The 12,749-nt window shown below is 37.0% G+C and overlaps 1 protein-coding gene across 8 annotated transcripts in view; it reads left to right on the top strand.

The window, feature by feature from the left end:
• The window catches only part of TEX14 (testis expressed 14, intercellular bridge forming factor), a 141,901-nt gene that overhangs the window by 49,692 nt on the left and 79,460 nt on the right, over nucleotides 1–12,749 (top strand). For 7 of the 8 annotated variants that reach the window (XR_004233887.1, XR_004233889.1, XR_004233888.1 and 4 more), the window contains exons 5-7: nucleotides 3,159–3,295; nucleotides 9,059–9,140; nucleotides 11,623–11,753. Coding sequence is in view for 5 of the 8 variants with exons in the window: in XM_031966493.1 (XP_031822353.1) it covers nucleotides 3,159–3,295; nucleotides 9,059–9,140; nucleotides 11,623–11,753 (350 nt within the window). In the remaining 3 variants the exon portion in view is untranslated. The remainder of the gene's footprint in view (nucleotides 1–3,158; nucleotides 3,296–9,058; nucleotides 9,141–11,622; nucleotides 11,754–12,749) is intronic. The other variant, XM_031966495.1, reaches the window with a different exon arrangement.

The following is a 12,749-nucleotide window of genomic DNA, read 5'->3' as shown; positions in this document are numbered from 1 at the left end:
GTAATCCAAAATGGGTTAAACATGTATAATTCTTCTAAACATATTTCTACATTTATCATCCTGCACAAGAAAAATCAGATCTAAAAGAGAAAAAAAGAAAAAAAAAAGCAAAAAGATGAAAATATATGTTGATCCATATTCACTCTCCATAGTCTTCTTTCTGGATGCAGATAATTCTCTCCATCACAAGTCTATTGAAATTTAGCCTTAGCTTTTGTAATACTGTCTTACAAATTTTCCATTACTTTGGAACAATGATTGCTAAATCTTCTGTAATCTTAGCTGTGGCTCTTTGGTACTTGAATTCTTTATTTCTAAATTTTGCAATATTTTATCTTTGATCTGAAAGCTCTTGATTTTGTCTATGATGTTTCTAGAAATTTAAAAATTTTAGGATTTCTTTTAGGAGGTAACTACTAGATTCTTTCCACTTTCCCCCATTTCTAAAAAATACGGATCGTTTTCTTTTAAGATTTCTTGAACTAGAATGTCTTGGCTTTTTGTGTGTTGTATGGTTTGGTAGTTGAATGATTCTTAAATTTTTTTCTCTTTGTTATGTTTTACAGTTCAGTGGTTTTAACTATGAGACTTTTTCCCCCAATCTTTTAACTTTGTTTTAATATTTCTTTTTGCCTTTTAGACTGGAGGCCTCATTAACTTCTATTGGGTCTTTTCTAATTTTCTAGAAATTTGTTGCTTGGGCAAGGTTTTGTGTAAATTATTAATTTCCTTTCCAGTTCTTTCTTCAATAGTTCTCATTTCTTTTCTATTTTTTTTATTGAGCACTCTCATTTTTTTTTTTTTTTTTGCTGAGGCAAATGGGGTTAAGTGACTTGTCCAGGTCACACAGGTAGGAAATGTTAAGTCTTAGATCAGATTTGAACTCAGGACGCACTGACTTTAGGGCTGGTGCTCTAACCACTGCACCACCCAGCTTCCCCTTCTCATTTCATTTTTAACTCTTAAATTATTGCTTCATGAACCTTTTCAGGAATTTTAGTTGATTATGTACCAAGATATGTTTTTCTTTGAAGCTTTGCTTATAGATAGATATTTTGGACTCACTGTCCTCTGTTTGTATCTTGAGCTCCTCTGTCATAATAGCTTTTTATGGCAGAGTTCTTTTTATGATGGCCTCATTCTTCCAGTCTACTTTCTGATTTCATATTTAATGTTAGGGCTGGGCTATATTATACTCTTGGAAGGAAGATCTAAGCTGGTCTTGTTTTTGCTTTCTGGGAGGTTTAAATATTTTGTGTTATTTCAAGATCTTAGGTACAGACTGGGGTTTTACAAGTTTCAATTCTTTCCGAGTGTTTTGATTTAGGGCAAAGTATGATTGCTGCTTCCTAGTCTTGAGTTCTGCAAATTTTTGGGGTGCTTTAGGTCTAAGCAACAGAAGCTACTGCTGGACTGACTCCCTATCAGCTAGCTGGAAAACCCTCAAAAAGGCATAATTATAGGTTCACTTTGGATTTGGGATTTCTGGCTGTATTATTCCTTTGTAGGCTGGGCTAGAAGTTGGACCTGAGATTCAGATTAGCTCCTAGGATTTGAACCACACAGTTTCTGTCTGCTTATGAATGTCATCTTTTTCAACACTGCCCAGACCCTCTAAACTTGTAAGCAATCCCATATTGTAGATTTTTCTCAATCTGCTCTGTTTCTGTGACCCAGAACTGAATAGTGTATGAGAAAGTTGCCAGTCAGCATCTGTTTCTATAGCAGTACGTTGGTATGTCTAATGGTGCTCTAGGCTGGGGTTGGGGCCCTTGCTGAGTTAAATAACCTCTCCTTGGGCATGTAGCTGCCCCTGGCCCAAAACTCTTTTTTTGTCTCCTTATGACAAGCTAGACTGGACAAATGACTCATTGTGACCTCTTTTTTAAAATTTCCTCATTAGGATTCAGCCTGATCCATTTTCTAGATTTGTTTGGAGGAGTTTTTGTAGGGTATGAACTCAAGTACACTGCTTTCTGCTACTCTGCCATCTTGGTGCTAACCCCTCAATGCTAGGTGTTATTATAGGTTTCTACAATCTTCATTTTGGCTCTGCACTGTGCAAACAATTACCTCCAAATCCATACCTTCTAATAAACCAGGTCAGGAGATGGATTTATTCTCCAGTTAGTAGTCATCTCCAAGAAGTTCTGCAATGGATTCTCACTGTGAAGTTGGTACTGATTGAGGACCTAAGCATTCCAACCTCTTAAATTTACAAGGTTTCCTTCAGGGATGAAAAATTATTTATCAAGATCCCTATTCATATACTTACTCATGAATAAGAAATGAGGTAGAAAAAGCAACTTAAGACCTAGGCTTAGGCTTTCATAGACAGGCTATGTGTTCTCTATCTGCATGGGGAAGTCCCAGACAGGAATCTTCCATGCTTCTAGTTCCAGAGACAAATGAAGAGACAGAGAGGGCAGTCAATCCCTACACTAAGTGGACCACTCCTGTGTTAGTGATCAGTCTTCTTCCATCTCTCACCCAGTAGCCATGGCCAGGAAAGGAGTGTGAGGACCAAGGGAATTACCCAGAGTTTCTATGTCTTCCCAAAGTATGATGCTTTGATAGTGTCCAGCCACATGTTTCTTGGGAATTAGTTACAGCTCAGGCTTAGAGCATGGCGGATGGGAAATAAAACTTATTTATTCCTTTAGCTATTACTTATGGAAATAAAGCTGTTCTTAAACCTAAATCCAGTGGATATTGTCACATCTAAGGTTATAGTATCATTTCAAGTCAATTCCATTACTGAATACTTGCAAGGTACTGGGGGTATAAGACAAAACCAAAATGGTCCCTGCCTCTAAGGAGCTTATATTCTGGATAAGCAAACAGAAAATGTATTCAAAGCAATAGAGAGTAGATTCCAGAGGGAGAAAGCCCTAAGAACTAGGGGATTCCTAGAAAAGGGCTGATAAGAAGATGGCCTTTGAGCTATATTTGGAAGAGGAGGAGGATTTTACAAGTTTTAAGATGAGGAAGAAGAACCTTCTGCACTTGAGAGACAACCTGTACAAAGATATAAAGGCAGGAGTTTGCATTTGGAATGTTATCTCTCTCTCCCCTCATCCTCTTCTTCTTCTTCAAATATATGATTAGCAAGATGTGTGAGTGCCTGATGTTGAGAGCTTATATCTCATTTATTACAGATTTTGGAGTTCATGCACCGCTGTGCCTCCCATATGCAAGCAATCATTCAGGGATTTTCTTATGATCTATTGAAGAGGATTGACTCTCCACAGAGACTCATCTCTAGCCCATCCAGATTTGGCAATCTGATACATGGGTAAGTGCCCTCCTTTCTAGGAAGCCCAATTAAGGACTTAAGTAGCCAGCCATCTGGTTGTTAAACTATAATGATCATATAGGGAGGTGACAGCCATTTGATTGTAATAGCTGCCACTCTGCCAAAACCAGACTTAATCAACAAGACAGTGGAACCTCTTTCTTCGCCGTTCCACGTAAACCAGTTCTAATATTTCTGTGTGTTTGTGTCTTTTTTGGAGGGGATGGGGAGTTGGTGGTGGGGGAGGAGATTGTTTCTGATAACATCTAGTGAAAGAGTCAGCCTCAGAAGAAGAACCCAAGGTTAACTCTTTCCTCAGATACTTATCTAAGCAAGTTACTAAACCTCTTGATGCCCAGGCAATACTTTGACTGAGGACTGACTTTGAAAGAGGGAATTTCCTCACCAGAAATTACCTACAACAATAAAGTTAAAAGGTCCAAAGTCCAAAAGAGCTCCAATAAAAGATAAGTGAATACTTGAAGTCACAGTAATTCATTTAGTACAATTACTTGATAACTTTATTGAATAAATAAATGAATGTTTTTTCTTTGTACATAGCTTGGTATAAGCCCCTCCATGAGGCTAAAAGTTGATCAAACATCATTATTATTGCTTCTATTATTTCTTGGCCTTTGGTTGTGTTTTTGATAGCTGAGGTAGATTATGAGATGGCTGAGCTTGAAATAAATTCAGTATTACTGTCATTAGAAACCCAATTCAGCTGCTTGGGTTTTATTTCCAGGGAAGCCTGTGAATATTGATGCAGAATGGGAAATTTTGTTTTGCTTTAAAAATTTATATAGGAAATTTATGCTTCCTCAACAGCTATGACTATGGCAGTTACCAATTAAGCCCATCAGACTGAGCTGTGAATAATGTGAATAATGGGGAGACAATACATAGTCTTGGGACATTCATGATATAAAATGCAAAAATTAAAAAGAATGGCACTGTTATATGCTCTGCCCTTTTAGAAATAATACATCACTTCCATTTTCTTTGCCATTCGTCCTGAAATGGAAAGTAGATAAAATCATTTATTTCTTCCTGACCCTTGAGGGAAGTCGTTTATTATTCATCAAAACCATTCAGTGGATTTTAATGTCTACAATCTGCAAGGCAATGAACTGGGCACTGATAATATGAAGGAATATAAATCTTGGTCTTTGACCTCAAGAGAGCTTACAGTCTTATTGGAGAGACAAGACATATGAAGAAATATACCATGGTATATTGAGAAAACTAACATAAATTGTAATTAGGAAATCCTGTGATAACCCCATCTCTGCCTCTAATTTTCTGTGTGAGCTTGTACAATTCCCTGTACCCTAAGAACCTCAGCTAGTTCTCTAAATTCAAGAATTCAGTTCAATAGACTTAAACAGCTTCTGTGCCAGGTCCTAGAAGAGATGCCAAGCTTAAATAGATAAAATAGTTCTTGGCTTTACAGAGCACACAGTCTAGAAAGTGTAGTGTGACCCATACAGAAATAGTTGTGACCTAAAAAATACACAAGAGATGTGTGAAGCAAAATGCTGTCTGAAATCTGAGAGACTTCAGGACGGACTTGGTGGAGTTGATTTGGTATAGAAAAGGCCCATCAAGAGGAAGGGGGAAGAACCTTCCATGTAGAGTAGACAGAGCTTTGAATTGTGAAGGATGGAGGCCTCTGAAAAGGTGACCAACAATTGCTTGGTTCCTGTTTTACTGGAACATAGAATTCATGGAGAGTAGTAATATAATAGAAAAGAGAGTAGTGCCAGAGCAGTCCATGAAGGGAGGTCTCTGATTACCAGACTAAGTAAAGTTTGAATTTTGCTCAATAGGAAAGGGTTTTGAACAGAGGAGTGATACAACTAGTTCTTAACATTAGAAAGGTAAACGTGCACCTGTGTGAAGGCTGGATTGGAGAGGAGGGATGGTGGAGGCAAAGAGAGTTGATAGAAGGTTTTTTCAATAATCGAAGCAAGTGACAGTGAAGGCCTGTCCTAAGATTTTGGCAGTGAGAATAGAGAAGAGGTGAGAAATGTAAGAAATGCTGAAGAGGAGGAATTGACAAGTCTCGATAACTGAAAATGAGAAGAGAAAGAGGAAAGTCAAAGATATAAGTAGTTATGGGAGACTAGATAAATTAGATGCCAATAACAGAAGTATTGAGGTCAGAGGAAAGAGAAGATTTTGGGAAGATGACAGTAAGTTTTATTCTAAACATACTGAATTTGAGATGCCAGATGGAATTTCAGAGGGTGATATCCTATAGGGACTTGAAAATGGAAATGAGGGTTTTTGGAAATGTAGTCAAAACTGGATCTATAGATTTGGAAATCATCTCCAAAGTGTTGATAATTGAAGCCATGGGAGTGAACGTGATTTCCTGGAGAGAAAATGTAGACAGAGAAGAGTAGAGGGTCAAGTACTGAATTGTAGGCAAAAACACTCAACTGAATATCTTGGGATGATAATAAGGTTCCACTGAAGGGGTCAGATAAGTAATTTTTTTTAGAGGTACTGAAACCAACAGGGTATTTATTATTTGGAAAGGTAAAGGAAGAAAAAACACTTATAAGAATATCGACAGCTTCAAAAGCTCCAGAGAGGATGAAGACTGAAAAAAGCCTTTGGATCTGGTGATTAGTTGGTCCTTGGTGACTTTGGAGAAACAATTTGAGTAGCCTAATATTGACAGGACTCAGAGCTGCAAGGAATTGTGGAAGAGTGGAAAGTACAGAAATGCAGACCTCTATGACTTCACTTTTTAAAGAAGTTTGACAGTGAAAAGGTATTGAGGTATAGAACAGGAAGTGGATGGAGTAGAAGGGTAAAGAAAAATCTCTTTTTAAATTTGGGAGAGAAAGCTGACAGATCCATCAGGCAGAGGGAGAAGAGCCCAGGGAAGGAGGTGTAGGGAAATAATAGCTGAAGGCAAGGAAATCAAGAGTATACAGAGAACTGCCCCAGAAAGTTATACATGTTCATTGAGACTAGGCTCTTAGATCATAATAAAGGGAAAAGGACCCATGTGTACAAAAATGTTTGTGGTAGCAAAGAACTGGAAACTGAGTGTATACTCATCATGTTATGAAATATTACTGTTCTGTAAGAAACAAGAAGCAGGATGACTCCAGAGAGGCCTGGAGAGGCTTTCATGAACTGATTGTAAGTGAAATGAGCAGAACCAGGAAATTATTGTACACAGCAAGAACAAGATTATGTAATGATCAACTCTGGGAGACATGGCTGTTTTTAACAGAAAGATGATTTGGGCCAGTTCCAATGATCTTTGTTTTTTTTTTTTTTTAATTTTTAAAATGTTTTTATTTTTATTAAAGCTTTTTATTTATAAAACATATGCATGATTATTTTTCAACATTAACCCTTGCAAAACTTTCTGTTCCAGATTTTTCCCTCCTTCTCCCCTTCCCTCCCTAGATGGCAAGTAGTCCAATAAATGTTATATATGTTAAATCCATTATATGTATATGTATTTATACAGTTATCTTGCTGCACAAGAAAAATCAGATCTATGGGGCAGCTAAGTGGTATAATGGATAGAACTAGCCCTGAATTCAGGAGGATCTGAGTTCAAATCTGGCCTCAGACATTTAGCACTTCCTAGCTGTGTGACCCTGGGCAAGTCACTTAACCCCAATTGCCTCGGGGCCGGGGTGGGAGGGAATCAGATCTAGAAAGAAAAAAAAAAAACCTAAGGAAAACAAAATGCAAGCAAACATATCAACAAAGCATGAAAATGCTATGTTGTGATCCACACGCTCAGTTCCCACAGGCCTCTCTCTGAGTGTGTATGGCTTTCTTCATCACTGAACAATTGGCAGTTCCAATGATCTTGTGATGAAGAGAGCCATCTGCACTCAGAGAGAGGATACTGGGGACTGAATGGGAATCACAGCATGGTATTTTCACTTTTTTTGTTGTTTGCTTATATTTTTGTTTTTTTTCTCATTTTTTTCCTTTTTGATCAGATTTTTCTTTGCACCATGATAATTGTAGAAATATGTAAAGAACTGCAAAGAACAACAAAAAAGGAAAAATATATTTCTATGTGAAAAAACAAGAAATGAAAGGACAAAGCTCATAAACATGTATAGAAGAATTACATATATTTAACATATTGCATTGCTTGCTGTCTGGAGCCAGGGGAAGGAAGGGAGAAAAATTTGGAACTTGTAGGTTTTGCAAAGGTAAATGTTGAAAATTATCTGCATATATATTTTGAAAATAAAAAGCTATTAAAAAAAAAAAAAAAAGACTAGGTTCCTGTTGGCCAATCTCCTTTGTACTCAATGATATCTCTTCTCAGGCATGAAAGAAGACACAAGTGATGATACTGAAAAATTTTGAAAAGTGGATATATTCTAGAAACTTCTCTTGTTAGTGAAGTGGAAAGTTAAGTCATCTGCTTTTAAAATAGGGGATACTGTTTGAGGCTTGAGAAAGGAAAAAGTTTGGAATCATTGCTATAAAGAATGAAGTAGGGAGTCATAAGAGTGCTATGAAAGAATTGCCTAGCAAAGGTGAAGGCCCAGATGAGGTTACATACTTTAAATTTATAGGAATTTTCTTAAGTCTGGGATTTCAACAATGTAAATAACTTGAAAGTGAAAATTCTCTCTGCCAGTACAAATCAGCACCTTGTAATTTTAGTTTCTTGGGATAATGAACAGCTAAGTGACAAAGGTGAGCCTTTTATCTGCTCTATCTCATTGCTTGTCACCATAAATTTATAGAGGGTGAAATTATCTTGATCATATAACTTCTGTTTACTCAGCCTAGAAACAGGGAATGACGGTGAAGCTGGATGATGAAGTTTCTTGAGGTTAATAACAGCAGAAAATCGGTTAAGAAATGTAAGAATTCCAACAGTAGTCAGTTATTAAAGTGGAGAACCATGAGATCAAACATGACTGGGGTGTTGAGTGAAGTTTCTGAGAACAGGAGTTTAGTGACAAGTTTGAGAAGAGGACAAAGAGCTGGTTCAATGTAAGAGAGAAACTGGGAAAAGGGGAAGTTTAGAACATTGTGGAATTTTAAAGTTCATGATCTTCAAGATGGAGCAGTATTGGGAGATAGTGAAGACTAAGGGTGTCACTATGGTTTGTGATTGAAGAGTGACGGATAAGGGGATTTTGAAGTTGAGGAAAATAGTCCTGATGTGGCAGGACTTAGCCACATGAATATTAAAATGTCTAAGGATGAGGGCAGAAGATAGTGTGGAAAGGAAGATTCTGGACCAGATGTTCATTGAAAAAGCTGGGAAAGTGATCTGGAGTTTGGTGAATAGTAGTAGCAAGAAGAAAAGTAACATAAGTTGCATGGTCTTAGAAGAAAGAAAAAAATTTTTAAGGAAGTGCAGTAGAATAAAACCTTTTCTATGTCTGAGCCCCTTTAGCAGTCTGGTGAAGCCTATGGAGCCTTCTCAGAATAATGTTTTTAGATGCATTAAAAACCAAAGGATTATGAAAAAAGCCAAAACTCAGTGAAAATAAAGATGGAATTTTTCCCATCCAAATTCACAGTTTAAGAACCTCAGTGGTAGAAGAATGGCCTGGAAGTGGTAGCAGGAAGCAGGATACTCCTGTACCCTATCCTGGTCTCATCAAATGGATGGGTGGGACATTTTATGTGACAAGTGAGTAGTATGTACGAAGAATGATATTAGAATTGGACTGTCAGGAAACTTAGTCCTGGATCTTTTCTCTAAATGCAAATAGTTAATCCTTGCTTTTTTAAAAACATTTTTAGAAACCCTGACAGCTCTCCTAACCGACTGCTCAAATCTGGAGTTGTTTCTTCCAAAAACATCTACAGCTTTGGTTTTGGGAAGGTAAGGTGTTAAAAATAACAAACTGTTGGTCAGTGTAGGTGCTTAATAAATAAAACCTATTGAGTCAATTGAATAAAGCTAACCCTTGGCTCCAGTTCCTACTTAGAGAAACTTTCTCTTCCTTCCCCATCAACCTCCCAAAATACCAAGTGGGAATTTTCTCCCTTTTTTTAACTTCAAGAAAAGAAAGTCCTTAGCTTGGGTAGAATTCACGGTCCTGAATGATTCCAGTCCATGATTTATTTGGGCATTTCACAAATCATTCTTTCAGTTATAAGTGAGAGCACAAGAATCCAGCACAATCAAGCATCTTTTGACAGTAGATGGCAAGATTCACTAGCTTCTGTTCTGTTTTTCTGACCTGATTTCCTTTCTCATGGAGAGCTTATGTTTTCCTGGTCAGATAGTAGTTAAGCTGTAGGTTTCTGTATTTTACTCCCTGATGTTTTTCCTTCTACAAATATTAAATATTCTATCATTTAACAACTACACAAAAGTTTAATTTTGTATTCAGTGATAGAGTCTTGGTCTTTCTAGTTCCATTCTCTCTCCATCCAATCCTATATTTGAGGAAAATCATTTTGGCACATTTGTGAAGTATGAATTTATATATCTTAAATGTCTTATATCTATAAGATAGACCAGCATGAGATTTTTAGGGGGCTAGAAAAGATTATACAAGGTGACAGCAGCTTTTTAAAATCTAGTTCTTCAAACTCTTAACTCTACTCCCAAACTTGTTCACCCACTGACTTTTGAAAATGATCTTGTTGCCACTGTACATGTTCTCATTAATTTCTCTACAATTGTTCTCCTCTTCTCCCATTTTTTCTTCCTTCTCCTTTCCAAGGTTAATTTCTTTGTTTGAGCCTTTGATCTATTACCTGGTCTCCTCTGAGATCTTCCCTATCATTTGAGTTTGTTCTTTTTCTCTCTTTGTCTCTTCCTGTATCTCTGTCTCTGTGTCTCTCACTCATCTTCAAGTTCTCCCTTTCAATTTCATTCTCTTCCTTCCTCCCTATGTTCTCAGCACTCTCTCTTAAAACTTTGCCCTAACTCTTGTCTTCTACCTTTTGAGCTGCTGTCTTTTATATTTTATAAAATATATTTATATTTTATATTTGAGTTGCTTCTCCTTCACTACTAAGCTCCTAGAAAAAGTAATCCATCAGCCCTACTGCTTTACTTCCTCACCTCTCAGGCTCCTCAGTTCCCTGAAATTTGGTTTTCAGACCCATTCTCCTGCCTTCCCTCTTTAAAGTATCCAAGGATTCCTTCCTTAACAAATTTGACGGCATTTTCTCAATGTTTATCTTTTTGGCGCTTCCACAAAATTTGACATTTTTGACAATTGCCTTTTTGACTGTAGCATAAAACGCAAATTTCTTAGCCTGGAACAGAAAGCCTTCCTTATTCTGGCTCTGCGCCATTCCCTCCTTCATTTCCCTCAGCCTCCTGGCTATGTTTCTAGTCTTAATTCAAATTATTTCATTTCATGCTCTTTCCATTCCAATGAAATTCTCATGTTGGTTACTTTTCATATGTCACATTCTATCTCCTGTTTCCTTGTCATTGGCCAATTGGACTTTCTCTTCCCCTCTACCTCATGGGATCCTCAGCTCCCTTCAAAGAGAACATTTCTTAACTACTTTCCCTTCCCCTTGAAATATCTTTATAGTATTTTTGTGTTCACTTACTTGGATCCAGAATGTATTAAGTCCTTTGAGGGCAACGAAGTTTCATTTTTGTTTTTTATCCCTTGTACCTCACACAGTACATTGTTCACAGTGGGCACTAAATTGTTCAGTGATGAATTTTGAAGTGCTTTCTAAATCAAGACTTAAAGAATAGAATCATTGGACATTTGAGAAAAGATATTTTGCACCCCAGAGTATGCCCTTCAAAAAAAACCCCGTTATTCAGAGATGTTAGAATAGAAGGAGTATACTGGCCTACCCCTTTGTATAGGAGGCAGATCCACATGTATTCCACATTACTCATCTTTTCGGATTTTTTCAGTGTGTGAATAAGTTGTCCTGACTTCTTTTCTTCTCTAAAAATACTATTTGTTCTACAGGATGTCTCCCTGGGAAGGGCAAGGGGAAGGACATTTAGGATAACTATGATGATGTAAGAAACAAGACATTGATAAAAATGAATTAAAAACAAACAAACAAAAAGACCTAGAGGGAATGTAATGAGGCAGTGTGGTATAATGAAAAGATGACAGAAATTGAAGTCAGAGAGCTGGGTTCAAATTTTGATTCAGCTGTTTACTGATTGACACTTGAACAGTCATATCCCTCTCTGGCTGCTCCCAGTTTCCACAACGGTAACATGATCTTAAAGTTCCTTTCATTTTTAAATTTGGCCCTGTATGTTTGATTGTGCTAGTTATTAAACTACTTAAGTTTGTAGCTCTTAGGTAGCTTAGAACTTTTTCTTTTCCTTTTCACATTATGAGGGAAAGTTTTGGCTTCAGTTTTATCTCACAGGAGGGACACAGCTGGCTTATTTGGGATCTCTCCCAGTCATCGGAGAAAAGGAAGTGATTCAAGCAGATGATGAACCAACCTTCTCTTTCTGTAGTGGTCCCTACATGGTCATGACAAAGTAAGTCAAAATGTGCCTAAGGTCCACTCCGGTCATTTGCTTCCTGAACTGTAGGAAAATTGAGCTATCTTTGATCAATTGTCTGCATGTGTCTTAAACTTTGGATGTTTCTATTCAACCATAAGAAAGCTTATTTCTTATGAAATCATTATGAACTTTTCTTGTTTTGTAGTGTCACAAATCATTATCTTTTCTTGTCAATTATTAAATCCAGTACAAGTTGTAGTAGAGAAATAAGTCAAGATATTGACTGTCTCTAAGAAAGGTTTCAGGGGCATTTTCATTTATAACTAGAGAACTGACCTAAAAGAAAAATTCACAATTACCTTACTTGTGCTACAATTATCAAATATGAAATAGCAATATCATTGAGGCAGCTCTTTCCCTCACCGAATGGTTCCATTTTCATTGGAACAACAAATAGTTGCTTTTGTTTCCATTGATTCCAAAAGAACCCTTATCATCTTATGACTCTGGAGAAACATTGATAGAATCTAGTCCAGAAAACTCCTCTGCCTGGTTTTCATCATACTTTATAAACTGGTCCTATGCCCCAATATGTATTCTCTGTATGAACTTGTCTGGTCTTCTTATTACCTTTCTCCCTATGCCCTCTACTCAGAAAAATCATTCTTGCTTCTGTTCATTGTTCTGAGTTTGAGGGGCTAATTTTCAGAAGCTAGAAGTCTTTTCTCTTCAACCATCAGACACCAGCATTTAGTAGCAAACGTCCTTTAAATGGATTTTTTGGGGGATAAGTTTCCCAGAATGCTAGATATGTGAAAAGACATAACAAAACAGATTGGGTCCCAAGACAATATCTCCCTGATATTCCTCTTGAATATATAAAGGCAGGCAGCCACTGTGATACTAGACTCCTTTTATAACTTTAGCAAGCCTTTTTTTTTTTTTTAAAGAGATAATCTGCTTTCCTGTTTCTTTACCTGATTTTGAACTTCCTAGCACTTTAATTGATGAGGAAATAACTACTTCTGT

The sequence above is a fragment of the Sarcophilus harrisii genome, chromosome 4 (assembly GCF_902635505.1).
Source record: "Sarcophilus harrisii chromosome 4, mSarHar1.11, whole genome shotgun sequence".
NCBI classification, from domain to species: Eukaryota; Metazoa; Chordata; class Mammalia; order Dasyuromorphia; family Dasyuridae; genus Sarcophilus; species Sarcophilus harrisii.
The sequence above is the reverse complement of the archived record's forward strand: the minus strand, read 5'-3'. Positions and strand labels throughout refer to the sequence as shown.